This window comes from Strix aluco, chromosome 8 (assembly GCF_031877795.1).
Source record: "Strix aluco isolate bStrAlu1 chromosome 8, bStrAlu1.hap1, whole genome shotgun sequence".
Classification (NCBI taxonomy): Eukaryota; Metazoa; Chordata; class Aves; order Strigiformes; family Strigidae; genus Strix; species Strix aluco.
The window spans coordinates 16208637-16228090 of record NC_133938.1 but is presented as its reverse complement, the minus strand read 5'-3'; the positions used below and the strand labels follow the sequence as shown (position 1 = coordinate 16228090).

At 36.4% G+C, this 19454-nt stretch overlaps 1 protein-coding gene across 5 annotated transcripts in view; it reads left to right on the top strand.

The window, feature by feature from the left end:
- Nucleotides 1–19454, top strand: part of TTLL7 (tubulin tyrosine ligase like 7) — a 76527-nt gene that overhangs the window by 19280 nt on the left and 37793 nt on the right. For 4 of the 5 annotated variants that reach the window (XM_074832375.1, XM_074832374.1, XM_074832372.1 and 1 more), the window contains 8 exons: nt 1050–1225; nt 1375–1500; nt 2412–2533; nt 3252–3319; nt 8340–8498; nt 10138–10354; nt 12896–13060; nt 13871–14029. In XM_074832375.1, the coding sequence (XP_074688476.1) occupies nt 1201–1225; nt 1375–1500; nt 2412–2533; nt 3252–3319; nt 8340–8498; nt 10138–10354; nt 12896–13060; nt 13871–14029 (1041 nt within the window). In that variant the 5' untranslated portion in view covers nt 1050–1200. Of the gene's footprint in view, nt 1–1049; nt 1226–1374; nt 1501–2052; nt 2214–2411; nt 2534–3251; nt 3320–8339; nt 8499–10137; nt 10355–12895; nt 13061–13870; nt 14030–19454 lie in introns of those variants that run through there. The other variant, XM_074832376.1, reaches the window with a different exon arrangement.

The window sequence follows — 19454 nt, the reverse complement described above, 5'->3', positions numbered from 1 at the left end:
ATAGCAGAAGAAATTCCTTGTGCTCTAGATAAAGCTATTTTAAATAAGTTTTGCAATCACCACAAGTGCCAATATAAACCAATCTTTAGCCACACATATCATTGCAGAAAAGAAATGAAAGCATTTAAAAATCAGTAACTTATATTGTATATATTTCAAAAACTTGTAGATTTGTTTGAGGCAGCCTGCCAAAGACAGCATTTGTTTCCTTGCAGACTTTGTTATAACAGTGCTGCATGCCTGAAATCATGTAGCAGTGTGTTTAGAAGTGTTTTTATTCCTGAAGGTTTTTTCCTAGTATTTTAGCTCATTGTTCTAATGTGCTTAAGCTGGGCCTGAAAAACTTTTTAATATGTGGGATTTTCACATGTGGTAGTGTATTCATAGAGAAAAAAGTTTGACATTTTGCATCAGTGTAGACATGAAAAATAGCATTTTATGCAAATAATTCCTCATTTTAGAAACTGACAATTTAGATACTTCCCAATGCAAAGTGTCTTTGAAATTATGTCTGTTGTGTCATGAAGCAGTCATGAAACTGCAGCCATGTGTTCCCAAGTGATTATTGGACAGTTGCTTTAAAAAATGTTGAAAAATGAAAAAGCGGAAAAAGATTATTAAGGTGATTTCACTTATTTCCCATTTGGTACCTGAAAACACATAATACAATGTGTCTGATTTAAAATTTTTTATTATGGTTTAAAATGGCTATAAATTCATGAACTTAGTGGAGATGCAAGTTTGCAGTATTGATTGAATTCAGTGTTACCTATTTTCATGGCCAAAATCTCCCATAAAAAAATAAAAAGAAGAAAATGAAGAAATATAATCTCATTTTGAAAATTAGTACTGCAAAATTGTTTTTCCCAGAAACAAACCAATTGAATTGTAATGAACAAAGTTTCATATCTATAATGACTTGATCAATCTTTTAAAACAAGCATTACTTTTGACTTATTGTTGAAAGCCTTTCTATATTTAGTTTTCTGCTGTTTATATTTTTCAGGATTTCTCTATAACAAAGTCTCTCTTTTTTTTTTTTAACACAGATATCTATCCATTCCAGAACTAATATTTGCTACAACCAGAGGCTGAAATGATATGACTGGAGCTTTAAATAATTTGTCTTTGACAGCTCCATTATTTTCTGAGAACTTGGAACGGAATTTGGGCTCTGCTTCTGCACTATCCTAAGTTATAATGCCATCCTTGCCTAATGAGGGAGGTATGCTAGTCTTGGATTTTTAATGTAGCCTATTAATTATTCAGTATACATGTACCTCTAAGTTGCAGCAAAGTAAATGTTTGTATTTTTAGTTCATTTGTATATGTTTGAATACAAAATGTTGATAGTTACAACATTATTTTTCAAAGATAACCATGGAACTGCTCCTCTGACTTTGAATTCGGAACTACCGTTTCAAAGCACAATTAAAAGAAAAGTCAGAAAGAAGAATGGAGTCATCACTGCAAACGTTGCTGGCACAAAATATGAAATTGGTAGGAAGCTACACATTTTGTTTTCATCCTAATAGCCATTGATGTGAGTGAATTACTAACTAATGAGGTGATTTAGTGGACTCAGCATCAAGCTAACAGTGAGACATTTCCAAAGGATTTTCTTTTGTAAGATACCTTTGTTCTTTTTTTGTAACATTGAGTTGATAGCTTTGAACACTGCATCTATTAATCCCTATTTGTTACTCAGGGAAAGGCCTTAAAATGCAAAAACTTAAGTAATCAAGAAGGCTGTGGAAAAACCCTCTAATTATGAGTTACTTACGTGTTTGGAAGTTTATTTAAAGCCTTGAAAGATGAACAGTGTAAATTTAATGTTAAATGCTCTAATTATTATGCAGAAGTTTCTCAATAAAATCTACTAATGTTTTGTATTTTGATGCTTGGAACTACTTCAGAAAAATCTTTTCTTCTAGAACTTGAGATATGCCTGGCACATAATCAGTCTTTTCTATTTTTTTATATTAATGTATGCATTTGTTTTTGTAACTATTGTACCTTGACTAAGGAGGCATTCTTGTCCCCTGTCTGCAGTGACACTTATAGTCATCATTGGTTTAAAATTAACATACGTGATAGCCAAGATTAAGTCTAAAAGCAATGCAAGTGGACTTTTACTAGATGATTGTGGAATGCCCTGAAGCTCTTTACAGTTCCAGTCAGTGGTTGTGGTCTGATTCCAGCTTCAGTACAAGGTGCTGTAACATTGTAATGACAGGTTTGCAGTAGACTGATGGTAATATTGCAAGATAAATAATAGCTTGTGTGCTAGCATTGTTCTTAGACAAAAGATTGAATATTGGAAGTGATTAAAATATTTATTTATTTAAATTTTGAAAATGAATCTATTTTAGAGATTAAAAATATTCCCTAAGTATGTGATTTCTCCATAGTACGTGTAGTAATACGAGAAATGGGATTTGTGAAAACACGTGATGAAGATGAAACAGCTAATCTTATATGGAGTGATTCTGCTGTGCAACAAGACAAGATTGCTGAGCTTCGGAACTATCAGGTAGAGTGGTAGTTAGGATTTCTGAGATGTTTCAGTAAATTGCTTCACTCCTGAAACGTTCAGTAACGTGTCACTTTTGGTCAGTTATATGTGTATGGAGAGGAAAAAAAAACCCAACACAAACCACCACCAACCAGACTGCAGTAAGGCTATACCACTACATATTTTAAAATCCTATTCTGTTTTCCAGAGTTATTTGTTCATACCAATTGGAATCTGGCGTTTAAATATTTGGGGCTGTTCTTTCATGTTTTTTAAATATTTGGGGCTGTTCTTTCATGTTTTTGTCTGCCAGTTGGGTATTGTGAATGATCAGAGCTTGAAAGAACATCATTTATAAGTTGCTCATAAGCTTTTAAGCAGTAATTTAACAAGCAGAGCGCTCTCCACAGTTTCTGTGATTAAATATTTCCTTTTTTTACGATTACTTTGATAGCATTCTTTGTTCCTAAATATGTGAATAAGAGCATGATAGTCGTCTTTCATGCCTGAAATGAAATGAATGGGCATACTCATGTTGGTGGAGGAGAATACAACTTACAGCATCTTTAGTATTGCTAAGAATGCATAGTATAATGTGAGAGATTATCTTTGATAACTTATACATAACACTAATTTTATTTGCCTGAGCATGCAGTTGAACATTTTAAATGGTTGTATTGGGTATGCCAAGAAAACTAAAAAGTCCCAAACAACTTTCTTTTTTCTCTTTCCTCAGAGAATCAACCATTTTCCAGGAATGGGAGAGATCTGCAGGAAGGATTTTCTGGCAAGAAACATGACTAAGTAATCTTCCTTTTAATATTAAGAATTTTTTTGGCCATAATATTTAATGCAGTCCGATACTGAATTGTTGCTTGTAAGGTTTGTTTATTTTTACTAAGAGGCTGACAGGACCAAGAATAATTTCCAAAGTTCCTTAAAACTTTGGCTTTGGTCCCGAATCTGTAGCATTGGTGTGGGCTACTGTATCTCTCCAGTTGACTTCAGTGGAAAATGATGTGGGTTCAGTTCTCTGTCTATGCATTCCAGAATGTAGGAGAGCCTCAAATTATTGTATAATACACTTAATACGTATGTCCTGTAATGGTAGAACAGAAAAAATAACTAGTATGGGGATGGATATTATTTGTTTAAAATTATTATTAAGTCTATTTTTGTGTAGATAAAATTTTAAAAATGTGAAGCATCTTACTGTTTATATAAGAAATAAGTCAGAGAGGCTCATTTGTCTATTTATAAATTCTCCTCACTCTAGTGGAATAACTGGGTTCTGAGGAATTATCCTAGCTGAGAATCTGTGAATAAGACCTGTAGGAAAACAATACTAAATAATGATTCAACAGCCTGGCAATAAGGAAGAATTTAGGGATAAATGTGTGTGAATGTCTTGATTCTTATAATCTAAATTAGTGTAAAGAGCAATTATTAACAGAGCTAATCTTTTGGCCCCCAATGTTACCTACACAGCATTTCCTGTTACCAGAACAGAATTTGTTTTCATATATTAATGTAACTAATGTGATATCTCCTCTCTCTCTTTCTCAGTTTCCTTTTCTGTTTTGTAACTATGACACATAGCATGTAGAATGTATGCAACTATTATGATGCAAATATTACGTGCTCTGCTGTGTTGTCTACGTCTCCTACATGTGGGCCAGGACACCCTTGTGTCAATAAATGCTACACAAACACTTTTCACTGCCCTTTCCAGACTAAAACTCAAAGTGAAAACATAGAGACAGAACATGGAGGCAAACAGCTATTTGGAGAGGTCCTGGAAACAGTGGAACAGCATTGGTCAGCTTGGTAGGCAGTGGTATCCCTGTGTATTGCTACAGTTCTGTGATTTTTAAAAAAAGTGCAAAATGGACAAAAAGCTTTTGTTATCATGCACACATTGTTTTCAAATACAGTCTGTTTATACCTCTCAACCTGCTGAATTCTGAGTTTCAAACACAGTTTAAAGGTGCAATCTCCACACTGAGTACATATTATAGGTAAGATGGGAATAATTTCTCTGTGAAGTCACAACATATGTGTTGTGATTTCACATAACATCAGTATATATAGCAGGGTTTTAATCAGTCTGTTTTTTGCAGTACTAACCTCACAATTCAATACTTACTATTCATAATTTATAAAAATCAGAATGATATGCCTTGAGACTGCTTATGAAACAGACGTATGTATGTGAAATCCCAAGTCAGCTGGGATACATGGTTGGGCAGGCTGTTGTCTGTAGTTGAGGATTTTGTTCCATACAGCTGCTGTTGTGTCTTAAAATTTATTAGAACGGGATTGTGCAGAAACGCTAATTCTGTTCTCTTGCTTTTCTGCTGCATGCAGTCTTTTCTATTCCTGTCACTGAGTCATATGGAATAGCTGCATTGGGAGTCATGAAACAACGGCTGAGAACTGGTGGAGTGTAGACTTTTCTTTTACTTCTACCTTTGTTGTTATACTGATCTCAACCCTTCCATTTTATGCAAGCTGTTGGGAATGGAGTAAAAGGACAAATCTACTGGACTCTTGAGAGGCAAATGCTATTCAGGAGGAATTGCACTTCAGGAATTACAGTCAATATCCAGGCACTCTGGATCACGGGTCAATGCGGTTTTCACATGCAGAATGGTGGAATGGAGTGGTGTAATGTGTAGTGTGTGTAATATCAAAGAAGACAACCCAGCACAGAAAGTGTAGGGACACAGAGTAATGAGCAGATAGAAGCAGGAATGTAACTGAGAACAAAAGGAGGCACAGGCGTTGTTTTCAAGGGGAATAATCAGAACACAGAAAAGAAAAAAAAATAGAGGTTCCATTGTAGGGCCAACTAGATCTTAATTTCTGTAAATGGTCTCTTAGATGAGATCTCCTCATGTGAAGGATAAGTGGGGTTACAGAATGAATACAGTAAGCGGGGGAGGTGGTGTACAGGATGAATGGGAAGGGGAACAGATGCATGTATCAGAGTCTTCTTTGCAGCACCTTTGTTGCTTATGTTTAAAAGGTTTGTGAACTATCATGGACCAAGAATTGTTCTCATCCATACCTACCCACTAACCTCCTTTCATGCTTGAGAAGTCAGAGGATCTTGAAACTTAGGCAGCGGAACCTGTGTTATTAGACTGACAAGTCATGTCTTTAGTAGACTATGTTTCGTTCAGCACCTTTGATTCTTTTGCACAGAAAACACTCTGAGAAACGAGCACAGACTGACCACATCTGTGAGCTAAAATAGCAGTCAGAAGAACAATAATTTGCTGTTTAATTCTCAGACCTCCTGGTAAGGACTGCAAATGCTAAATGATAGAACAGCACAGTGAAAAAGTGGTTACCCACAGCAGTGGATAGCAGATGTGCTGGAAAATAGGGCTATTGTAATGGAATAGGTCTTGATTCCGCAAGCTACTTGATGATGTTCCCATTTCTGAATAGGGCCAAGCAGGGAAAGAACAGAGCTGAATTCTTTCATTGGAAGTTTTAGTGAGGACCAGAACTTGTAAACAATGGTTAAGTATTTCGCTTCATATTATTAAGTGTTTGTAGTCTATCCAGTTATGCATAAGATAGAAGAAGGGATACAGAACTCATGTACTTACAGTCACGAAATAATATATCTAGAATACCATGAAGCTATATTCATTGAGTAGGGGGTCTGTGTATTGAAACCTGCGAGTAAGTTGAATGACATGTCTCTGTCATGTAACACTTCAGAATGCATATGATAAATAATTTGGAGAGGAGTGGAAGCTTAACACAGAAATTGCTTTTTGCCTAAAAATAAGATAAGTTCTGCCTAGATAAGCTATTCAGTTAGCAAGGTAATAACATTTGTAAATATATAGCAGATGGAGAGTAGTTTAAAAATATGCATGAATCATGAATTATAATATCTATTTATGTTTTTTATACCTTTTTCTAAATATTTGGTGGCTTTCATAAAACCAGATTTGTAAAAATAATAGTTACAATGAAGCTGCAGAAGCACTGAACCTCATGCAGTACTTCAAGACTACTGTAGCTATTGTGGTTTCTGCAGAGTGTTTGTTGGGTAGTTGGCTAAACAATTTGGTGACAGTGTATCTATTATACCAGTTGAGCTTGGCTACAGTCCTAGCCTTACAGATGTGGTTGGTGGCCCTGTTTTTTCCATTAGTATGTGAGCCACTTAAAGAAAAAGTGTCTTATGCTGCATCAGGAGTGTTATGTAGGCTCAAAGCAGAAATGAAAAATTGAAATGATATTGTAAGTCTCTTTTACATTTAAGTTATCCTGATGCTATTAGTTTTTGTTACAAAAGGAGAAGTATACCTAAATCTGTAATTAATTAAAAAGTATTAAAATTCATCATAGTGCCATTTTTAAAAAAAATTAAAGTGGGGAACCTCTGATATCAGTTAATTTATTTTTAAACATCCAGTCATTTTCTTTTGGTCTGTGGATATTTGTATTTTACATGTGTCCACCCTATGCTACAGAGTAGTTTCGAGTTACCTGAATTATTTTCATATGAGGTTGTGTATGAAGTTTCAGGTATTCTGAAACAAGCTATCTGCACCAGTATTTGACTCAGCAAAGAATAAATTTATTCTGCCGTGAACTATGGTATACCAATCTGCATAGTACCATCAAGTCCACATTGCTCCTATAACTTGGCTGTTAATCAGTATTAAACCTTCTTTGTTTAAAGCTAACCCATATCTATCCAGCCCATACTGCCAGTCTGGTGTGGGTATATGCTTCCTATCTGCCAGATGCACAGCTTTGGGTGACGGAAACTTCAAACTGAATTTTCTACCATTTTTCCTCTTCTATTTGTCTTTTCTGCACAGACAACAGAGCTATAAAATGAGTTATCCTCACTACCTCTGCTGCCACAACCATTAAAGTAGGGAGATCAGGACCTTGCTGCATCCTTTAATCAGATTCAGTTTCAGAGATTGTTCCCTATGATGTCGTAACTTTATTTTTGTTTAGTTCTATTTTTTTCCTCCCCTTGTCTTGCTTTGTATTTCTTTGCTTTCTTTTGACTAAATAAGGTGCTCAGGGAATCTTAATCACAATATGCTGGTACCAAACACAAATCCAAGCTTGTGTGTTTTGCCCTATGCTGGAGGTGCATGAGCAGTTGCTTGGCCTGTGTCAAAGTATATTTACTACAATTCCTTACTTTTGAAAATCCTTGAAAAGACTAGAAAGACACAAAAAACTTCTTAAATCGCTTACATTTTAATTTTAAATTCAGTCCTTGTTGTTAATATTTTTTGCACCCATGAAGAAACTCCAAATATCCCAGGTCCTCTTTTTGTGTGTGGTGATCCTCATACATCCCCAAAGACATACCTGTATGAAAATTAAAATACTTGCCAAATATCTCCACCCCTCTCAAGGAAAAGAAAGAAAAAGAATATAGGAACAGGAATCTAGGAATCTATTGGGTAAGGAAAGATCTATAATCAAATGGTCTATTACAAGTTTAATATTTATAAGAATAGGAATAGCATTAAATCATCTGAGTTACTGAACAAAAACTGTAACAGGAGCGAGATGGATGCCAGTAACATAATTAGCGAATACGATAAGCAAAACCGCACAGGATAGTCTGCTTTTGTTGTTCTAAAGTATGCATGCAAGTATGTTATAGAGCTCTAACTATTCTTAAACAACTGCACAAGTTTGCTTTCATATTACAGCATTTTGCTAAAAAAGATTTCTTGTCAAATTGTTGTAAATGGTTTTTAATCCTGAGGATTGAAACATCAAAGTAGTTAAAAGATTTTAACTCAATTACACTTTTTTGCAGAATGATCAAGAGTCAGCCTCAGGAGTACAGTTTTATTCCTCGAACATGGATCTTCCCTGCAGAATACACACAGTTTCAGAACTATGTAAAAGAACTGAAGAAGAAACGTAGACAGAAAACTTTCATAGTCAAACCAGCTAACGGTGCAATGGGACATGGGTGAGTTGCATGTTAGCTTCAGTCGTCTTACCCATTAAAGGTGAAATCTAATGCTATTTACAACCTTAACAGAAGCTGTGTATTAGTAAGAAGATTGTATTTCCAGTTGTATGACGTATGAAAGTTCATGTATTGGACAAATGCTTAAAAAGCAGAAACAGCTAAAATATAAAGCTAAATCACAGTGGTATTTTAATGTTGTTCTGAATGTGGTATAATTAGGGAATGCATTTTCTGATGAAGCTCGAATAATTCTTAAGATCAGGATTATTTTTGTTATTAATTTATCTAAAAAATATATTAATATGTTGTGCTTAGCCTTAGGAGTGAGTTTGTATTGGGTATAAATGGCAGAGTTTGGGTGGCTGTGGGCTGTAGGGTGGTCATGTGAGAGAAAGTCAGTGTCTTCCACAGCTCTGAGACCAGCCGAACCCCTCCTCTGCATGTCAAAACTGCAGCCAGTCAGAGAAGCACAAACATATTTAAGAGTAGCAGCCATGAGGTGTGGGAGAAACAGAGGAGACACTGTTGGGGGTGTGGCTGGAGGAGCACTCTTGGAAGGAGGTGATACCCATGCCGGAGGAGGGACACCCTTGAAGAGACTGTGACCTGCAGTTTAGTTGAAACAGTTTTGCCTGTGACAGGGCTGCACAGTAAAAAACAATGAGATAAATATTGCAATTTGATTCTTAACTCTGTTTTTGTTTTTAAATATTTCAATTTTAGCTTTTCTTGCTTCTAATATCAATTTGGATTATACAGTATAGTAAAGCTCTTAGTTCTTAAAAATATATTGGAATTACTGTAAAAGCAAAGCCCCCAAACTTTTCAGTTTTCTTGTTTTTTTAGTCCTCTTGATAAGGGCAAAGATAAGCTGAAGGGAAAGGTCGCAGCATAATCCAGAGAAATGCCTGGAAAGTACTTCAGTATGTTAGGAGTATTCAGCACCAGAACACTGAAATGTATTATAAATAATAGTGGGTAAGATTAAGGCAACAAAGCTATGGGAATTCAGGGTTAATAATTATGAACTGAAAAATATTAGCTATTACAGTTACTTAAAAGCCTGTGTAGTTAGGTACTGCGTGTTTATAGTCTGTATATAGACCATTTTTCATTCTGATGTGGGGAAACTGGAATATAGAAATACTGAGCTTCATCTATCCTATCCTATCCTTATTCATACTGATCAGTGTCCTGCTTTAGCAAACATCATCACTAAGGTTAGCACTGAAAGTTCTTTGCAACCTGTACCTCGGGCAGAAGTTGTGACAAAGACTGGAAGCCTATTTTTAGAGCTTCATGGGGAATAATCACAGAAGCTGGGGACTGGTCGTTCTGCCAAACAATTTCTAAGTGTAGAGGGAACCCATTATTACAAACTGTTGAACCAAAGAAAGCAGAAAGTTATTTTGAAATGGCTCATTGCCTTTTTTCATCCAGTGAAGCACCATAAAGGACAGGAAACCAAAAGCCGTGTAAGTGAATGGGACTTTTTCTCTACCCTACAAATCGGATATGCAAGTTTCTTTCTGTAGGTAGACTTTAGCCTCGCTACCTGGCTGGATGACCGTGAAAATCTATTTTGAAGAGTAATGTCAAAGTTCCATGTTTTTAAAATAACTTCTGTTTTTACTAGGATCTCTTTAATAAGAAATGGAGAAAAGTTACAAGCTCAGGATCACTTGATTGTTCAGGAATATCTTGACAAACCATTTCTTATGGAAGGCTACAAATTTGATTTACGTGTGTATATTCTTGTAACCTCCTGTGATCCATTAAAAGTATTTTTATATCATGATGGACTGGTGAGAATGGGCACAGAAAAGTATCATCCCCCCAGTGACTCAAATTTGGTAAGTTGGAGTTCATGCATAAGCAATAAATTAGAATGTAGACTTTTACCTGTGTAGTGTTTGGAGGAAGTAAAATAAGTTGTGACATGAGACTTAATTTGGTATTCATCTGGCTGAACTTTTGCATTGTCACTGAAGAGAAAAAATTAGAATGAAAGGTATTTAACTCATGCTTTTGTATCAAAATCACAAGTATAGCCATATTATTGCTTCTGTATAGAAATTTTATATGACTTCTCATGTGTGTATGCTAAAGAGTTTAAATATTTCCTAAAAGAAAGTAAACGATGTCAATTACTGTCATTCAACCCAGAAAAAATCAAGTAAAGAAAATAATTTCAAGAACAGTTACATTGCTTTTGTATTTATCTGAGACTTAGTTTGGGGTGGAGTGGGGATAAGGTTTCTCTCCTGCTGGATCATTGTTTAACATCACTGAAGTTTAGAGCTTCTGCTGAGGATCCTGCAGTGTTTGAGCCATTGTGTTGGGAACCTGTGCAGAAAACAGAAACAGTGCTACTAAAGACCAGTGCATGAGTGGTCACTGCAGTCCCTGAACATGAGGGAATCTGCTGTTGGTGCTGTTTGTCAGTGACCACTTCAGCAGGGAAAGGAGTATGTTCTTGACAACTCTAGGACAATGCAGCAGGGCGGCCTGTAAACTTGCAGAGAACCCAGAAATGTTAAGGGATGTGCCAAAGTTTTTGGACACTTTAATTCTCCTGTTCACTTATAGCATCTTCCCCTGTTGAGAGGTGTAACCTCTCTTCTGGTGGAGACCAAAGTGCAGATGTCTGTTAAGAAAGAAGTAGATCTGAAGCACTGGAAGGCATCAGTAGACTTGAGTTTCTTATACCTCACTCTGTACTCTGTTGCTACCGTGTCTTTCTTTTTCCATACCATATACTTTTAGAGCTGCTTCATTGTAATTACGCAATAGACAACACATGGAGAGCCTTCTTCCCTACTTGTCACTTAAAATTGTCACTATATCTTAGGGCACCTTTGAAGAATGCAGGTATAATTTGGAGCCCAGTACAAATGGTATATTTGGAAGAGTTCCAATATTATATTTGGAATAGTTTGCTTTTAATATTTTTTTTATTGTTACTAATCTCAGCATTAGCAGCACTGAAATATGCTCTGAGGAGATAAACAGAACAGGCAGTTGTTTCTGTGTTCTCACAACTGTTCATGTTGTAGTTTGTCTATTGTATGAAATAACCTGGCTTATCACTAATGACATTGTTCTTTGGATGACATTGTGGTTCCACAGTGACATTGTTCCAGATAACTTCAGATGAAAGATTAGTTCAGATGTTTAACAAAACACTTTTTTTTTTTGGTGGTCTGAAAAAGAACTGCTTTTGTCTGAAATAATTTGAATTTCATGTGAAGATCACAGTTATAATGACCCAAACCCAATAGGTTTCAGAATGATTCTCAGAGTAGTAATTGGAAACCATGGGAGAAATTCATTACTTGCAGTGCTAATACAATATATTGTTAATTAGCCTGCAATTACATTGATTGGTTTTGTTAATTTCATTAAGGTTTTTTTAAACATAAGTAAGTGCAGTGAAATAAATGACAGCAGAAGGCTTGTGTTATCTATTGGCTGTTTTATCAAAAACGAATTGGAACAGAAGGCTTATGGTCAGCTTAGAATATCAATTACACTCAAGTAAGGAATCAAACATGACAGAGGACTGTCACTGTGGTGAGGACAGTCATCATAGTAGTGAAATGGAAAGCTGAATATCTGTACTGGAAGTGATGTAAACATACAAATCATGATTTATAGATTGGCCTTGGAAAGATAATATTCTTTTTTTTTTTTTTAAATGCAACTGGTAACATGAATCTATTGCTGGTGACATTTTGCTCCATAAAGGAACTATAGCACTCAGTCATTTATATGATGTATATCTTGAAATTTACCTCCCTCTGATGTATGGCTACCAGCCAGTCAAAAATGAGCAATTTTGGCAGATACCAACATGGCATATGAGTTTATATGTAAAAGATATTTTAAAGTATCACTATAATGAGAACATTTCTCATAAATAAAGTACAGTGAAAACTGAAATGTGGGATTGTCTATGAAACAGATGCCAGAGTGTTTTTTAGCACTTTTAAAGTAGCACTTCAAAATATCATCTTTATTGTTTGCTTCTTGCGGAGTGTAATAATTCTGTAAGTTATGATAATTGCTCTTCACATTTTTAGGTAGCTGTTTATATACGACCTGTAAAAATAGCAGATATATCATATTGCCTAACCAGATGTTGAGTGGTAGGGCAGTTGACTTCAACTGGCTTAAATGCGAGCACAGGTTTTGTTATAAGCAGCCTCGAACATTTAGTAGATGAAATCTCCAAGAATCAGAAACGCTAAATCTGCATGAGTATATTTGTAAATAGGAACTGTTTGACTATGTAATTATTGATTTAAGTATTTTTTTCTTTTAATTATTTTGAATTGACCATTCTAGAGTTGTATTTAAGGGGTTTTTTTAATGTCTTTTCTCCCTTTTTTTAGAGTCAATTGTATATGCATCTGACTAACTACTCTGTCAATAAACATAATGAACACTTTGAACGGGATGAAACAGAAGACAAAGGAAGCAAACGCTCCATAAAATGGTTTACCGAGTTTCTAGAAACAAATAATCTTGATGTCTCCAAATTCTGGAGTGATATTTCAGTAAGATAAAACTAATACACTTTATTTTGTGTATTCTTACAAAATTAGTTGCTTCTGCCATGCACTTTAGTGGAATCCAGAATGATTTTTGAAACTTTATTAATCCACATTCTCAGCCATGCATGCCACAAAGGACATACTTGAAATGGTTATGTTTTTTTTAAAAGACTAAATTCAGAGTGTGATTATAAATTTAATGTTAAACTTCTGAGAGACAAAAGCCCTTTCAAACAGTTATTCACATAAGTAGTATGATACAAAGGAACTATCCCATTTAAATTCTTGGAGACTTTTCTAGAGTGTAAAGTGCATTTTATGTGTGAATATTTACAAAATTATGGTCAGCATTGCATATATCTGTGGACTTGAACCTGCGCTGTTGAAGTCAGTGGTTATGTTACCAGGTGTCTTTAGGTGAGGAACAGGCCTAAGATTGTTAGAGCTTAGGCACCATCTGTATGTATGATTCTGAGAATATTTATTGAAAATTACATTGCAATAAGAAATGGGTGAAGATTGGCTATACTATACTTTGTTCCCAATATGTTTTTTTTGTATTTAAGTTATTACATATCTAAAAGTACATATGTACTATGGAAAGTATAACAATATACTCTAGAGCTATATAAAAAATATATCTGTTACTCCATAGGAATAGCTTATTTATTCTAGACCAATTATGTGGTATTTTAAACCTTATTTTAGTAGATACTTTAATGGAATTTAAAAGATTAAAGTATAAAACACATTAATTTGATATATACTGGTGTCTTCTCTCCTGATGAATTTTTCTGAAAAAAATCCCTACAGGAGTTAGTAGTGAAGACTCTCATAGTTGCAGAACCACATGTTCTTCATGCTTATCGCATGTGCAGGCCAGGGCAAGCACCAGGAAGTGACAGTGTCTGCTTTGAAGTCCTGGGATTTGATATTCTGCTGGACAGAAAACTAAAACCATGGCTCCTAGAGGTAAACCTCTTTAAACAAATGTAAAGTAAATTTTTAAGAGTAAAGTTAACTAAGCCCCAGCTGAATTCATATCTATGTAAGAAAACTTCCAAAGAAAATCTATGTTGTGGAGTACATAGGTGGTGCTTTTTCTGCAGCATCCATATGGAAACACTGCCTTGCAGTGATTTTTGGAGACTCAGGTAAAGGTTATTCTTTTCCTGGAGGAATGCTGCATTTAGGATGTTTTTGAAAGTTTTAATGAGAAATGTGATATTAATCCAGTTGTTACTGTAGCTGAAGGACCTTGTTTATAGCAATTGCATGCTACATAGATTTCCTTCATGAGTATGGCTCTGTAATACAGCTCTGGCAACTTTTGTGAATGTATGGTCTTAATTTTCTGGTTGTGGGGATATGTGTTCTTTTTCTCTGCTGTGGCTTTTAAAAGCACCCATGTAAACAGAGGAAACTAGTTCAGTGTGCAGTAGGTATGAGTGGATGGAAGAAACTTTTCTCCTCTGATACAGTTAAGCTTAAGTGGTACTCACACACATTTTCAACCAGGAATGTTTGAGGTTTGTCTATTGTGTCTCTTTAATTACACTATTAATAACATATAGATGAAGTTGACTTGTCTTGTTTTCAGATTGTCTTATATCGTTATGTTAACTGGTTGGGAGGCTGTACAGCTGGAGGAAAAAAGTAAAATGCATTAAAAATCTGTCTATTGACAATAAATCATGAATATGATTTGTCTACTGATGAGCAAAATGTACACAATTAATTTACTGAATAATAATCTTGTTCTCAGGCCACTAATACTGTCAAGAGTTGTTTTGTCGTGCTTATTTCTCTCAGGGGATCAGTATAATTTTAATTAGAAGAATAAAATTCCATCGCTGTTGCCATGCAGACATAGGCATATTTGGTGGCTTTGATGTGCTAGTGAAAAGCAGCACATGACAGGAACTTAGTCAGTACTATATTGACATCTCTTTTTGTCGAGCAAAGCCCACCATCCCTTTGATTTAGCTGTATACATCCAAATTATCATCTATAGGTTTCCTATAGCTTGCATATAAGTGTATGTAGTTGTTTGGGTACAGACTGAAGTTGGTCTATGTATGCATTTCATCCAGTCTTGTAGCAAATGGTGACAGACCTCTTCTGTGAGAGATGGTGAGTCAACCTCTGTAGCGAATCCGTTCTGAAGGACACCCCTATATCTTCTTGGATGTTTACATGCAGTATGGAGATTTTAGGGGTTTTGATTCACCATTTATCATAATGGGTCTCCGAGGAGAATCATGCTATCCTAGACTCCTTGTTTATGAGGGAGGGATCTCATAAAGTAGTAAATGCTGCTCTGGTATTTTGGGTTGCTGGAGAATATCTTCAGGATTTGGAGTTGTGTACCTGGTTATTTTTTTTAAATACAGAAGTCTACTTATTTCATTTTCTGGTTTTGGTGATACAGGTATCCTTCTTATCAAACTTATTTTGCCAGATGTTGCACTAAACTAACAGAAATTTTAAATGTTGAAACTTAGTAATTCAGTTTCTATACTCATCCACTAATTTTTACTGTGCTTGTTCGTGTTTTTTGCAGCAGTCTCAGAACACACACACTATGTATATGTACACGCACTGTATGTATACTATAGTGTAGTAAAGATCAAATAGACAGTGCATATATATACACACACTACGTAATATATACACAGTGTGTGTGTATATGTATATCACTATATATTTTTTTTTTTTCCTAAACCAGTTCTGGCTTTTTCCCCAGCTTTCCACTTTTATCGCTTTCCACCATTTCCCTCTTGCCAAAACCCCCTTAGGGGAGTGAATCATTTGTTCTAACAGTAGTAACAAGTACTAATCACAAAGCCCTGAATGTTCCCAGTGTTATGGGAAAATTGCCAAACTAGGATTAGGATGGTAAATCTAGTTTCATGTTTCCATACTTCATGTAGCTTTTCTGTTATAAAGATAGCTTAATAAACTAGTATAAGGAATAAATTGTGCAACATTATAATGACTCTGCTTTCCTGAGATGACTTGTTTATATTGCCTTGATGTGATGTAGCTCTCCTGCTCCTTCATACTACTGAACTTCCGGAACCTTCTGCCGAAGTGAGGGCTGTGGGAAATGCGTGATTGCCATCTTGTGGCACCAAGTGTTTCTGGCAAGCATCTGTGCAGTCCCAGCAGCCTTCCATCCTTTCTGAGTAGCAACAACTATCTAGATCTCCCTTCAGTTCCCAGAAAATCCAGTTTCACTCTTTTTGACCAAAATTTCCAAGCCAGGTTATTTTATGTAAATAGGAAAACAATAGAGCTGAAGTTCTTGGACGGACTCCAGCCTTGTTCAACCTCATTTGGGATCACAAAGTTGTGATCGTTGGAGAGAAAGGTATTTATCAAAGTATTTAATAACTGCATCAAGTTCAGGGTACCCAACTTTCCTCATGATTTATGTGGGTGAGAGAAACTCACCTTATATACAGATCCACAAATTTATTACTTAGTGTAACTGAACTAGCAAAATCTATTCAAAACTTTGCTATCAGTCCCATTAATATGACTTTGGATATCTTAAGCCAAAGTATCCAATTATTGCTGATTCCTATTAATGAAGTAGCTGAAGCTCATGTACACAAGCTTTCTGTTATCTACTCCTTTCTCTTGTGTTATGCTTACCCTGTCTGTGCCCCTGGAGATCCAAAGGCCAACAAGGGGCAGGAGGGGTCGTACTTCTCCAGAAAAAGATAGGTGAGTGGTTATAGCAAGTTGTGAGTGTCCTGTGTTCTTCCTGGTGAAGGTTTCTTCCTCTTTGATCTTAGCTTCACTTAGGGTTGTGTTTATTCATTTGCTGCCACTGTCCACTTACTGGCTGTTCATTCACTGACCAGCATTTTTGCATTGTCTCCAAGTTTTGCCATAAGTGGTTTGTTTTACATTTCCTGGATTCTGTGCTGTGTTCTCTTTGTTATCCCTAGACCCAGTGTTATCTAGTTCACAAGGGTGCATTACTTTAGTGAACACTACTTGGCCACTGTGATCGGTGTATACCTTCGAGTCTCTGGATTTTCAAGACCTTCACTATCATCATTTGCTTGTACTTTTGGGGCCCCTCACACAACCCTTTCTTTGTCAACAATCTTCAAGATGTGCCTTCCTGATAAAATTACTAATGTTATGTTAACACAACTTATTCATGTGTATGTCCCAGTTCTTGGGACATTGAACTCTAGTCTCAGCCAACAGTGCTTTGGTAACCAGTTATTATGAATACCTGGGACAATATCGCTGGTATGTTATGAAGATTACTACGCTACTGGCTTACAGATTAGTCAGCAACCATATTTCTTGGCTGGAAACAAGGGATAGCAGCATGAAAAATAAGGGACAGTACTTTCTTTTTAAGGGATATTCTAAGGGAAAAGCACTTTTCTTAATGTTCTTGCCCAAGACTTCTCAAGATTTTGACCCATGATCACATTTGACAAAACAAGATACTTTATTCCAGTCAATATTTAGTCCCTTACATGAGTAAAATTATATGCTGGTATCAAACAGCTGAATATATAGGATAATGGTATTTGCATTTCTTGTACTGCTTAGACTACAGCCACGTGGAAATACATTTCAAATGTATCTCATTGCGTTTCATTGGCACTTGAATTGTTCCTGTGATACTGTTTTTCATAAAGCGGCTGCATAAATGTAATCTTTTTTGTTTGAGATCAACTTCTGCATCTCAGCAGCCAATATGGCCTGTGGAAAATAACGAATCTTCAGCAAAATATGGATTATTCTGTCCAGTTTTATCCCCCGGAGTAAGGGATAGACATTGACAAACAAATGAGTTCAGCAGAAAGGTGCTAAGGTATTTGGAGGGCTGGAGCACATGCTGTATGAGGAGGAGCTGGGGGAGCTGCGTTTGCTTTGTCTGGAAAGGGAGGGCTTTGTGAGCTGTCACCAGCTGTATGAAATTTAACAAGAGAAGGTGCTAGATTCTCCACCTGGTATGGGGTAATTCTGGTTATACATACAAATTGGGGGATGAGCAGCCCTGCAGAAAGAAATCTGGGGGTTTGGGTTGATGGGAAGTAGAATATGAGTCAACAGTGTGCCCTGGCAGCAAAAAGGGCCAACTGTGTCCTGGGGACAGGACATCGAGCACAGCATAAGGAGCTGGTCAAGGGACGTGATTGTCCCCCTTTACATTGCACTGGTGTGGTCGCACCTTGAGTACCGTGTGCAGTTTTGGGTGCCTCAATGTAAGGGCATCAAACTGTTAAGAGTGTGTCCGGAGGAGGGTGACCACAATGGTGAAAGGCCTCAAGGGCAAGACTTATGAGGAGTGGCTGAAGGGTCACTTGGCTTCTTCAGCTTGGAGAAGGGGTGAGGGGTGACCTCATCGCAGTCTACAACTTCCTCGAGGGGGGAAGTGGAAGAGAAGGTGCTGATCTCCTCTTTCTGGTGACCAACAATAGGACATGAGGAAATGGAATGAAGCTGTGTCAGGGGAAGTTCAGACTGGCCATTAGGAAAAGGTTCTTCACTAAGAGGGTCACTTCCCCAGAAAAATGGTCATGGCGTCAAGCCTGTCAGAGTTCAAGGAGTGTCTGGATGAAGCTCTTAATCGTATGGTTTAGTTTTGGGTAGTCCTGTGTGGAAGAGGGAGTTGGACTTGATATTCTAAGATTGTGTGATCCAACTGCAGACCTGAGGTGGGCTTTGAGAGAAGACAGAGTCAGGTGCTTCTCAGAGAGGCACAGTGAAATGGTTGGGAAAATTCGGGAATAGTGCATAGGGGCATGATGTGAAAAGGTTGAATGAAGAAAAAGAGAATAAGAGAAATGAATACCTAGAAAAACTTTTTGCATGATCTTTTGGGATTTTTGTTATTGTTTTGAAATAAGGAAATATCTCCCTTGCTGATGCTCTGATAAATGCACATAGGTGACTATGCAAAGCAAATATGCTGCAAGTTACTTGCCAAGGGGGAAAAATGTAAACTTTTCTTCATACAGAGAACTTGAGGTGAGATTCTCATCGGAAAAATAGCTGAACTAGCATTATGGGCACCTGAATTTGTTATGCCTCCATAGTTTCCACACAGGTATAAGCTCGCTGTTTCTTTATAAATTAGAACCATTAAAAAAAAATAATTCTGCCAGCTACATATTGTGTCAGCTTTCCACAGAGCACATGAATTATATTCAAACAGTTGATGGAGAACATCTTGAGTTATTTTGTCAGGTATAGACAATCACCTGCGATATTCAGATTGCTCTTAGCAGTCACAAAAGTTAAGAGGATTTAAAAGCATTCTGTTTGAAGGAATTGTTTACCACCTTACATGATCAAGCAACAGCTCTTGGACTGCCATTTCAAGAGTACGTGTATTATATAAATATCTACTGACCAG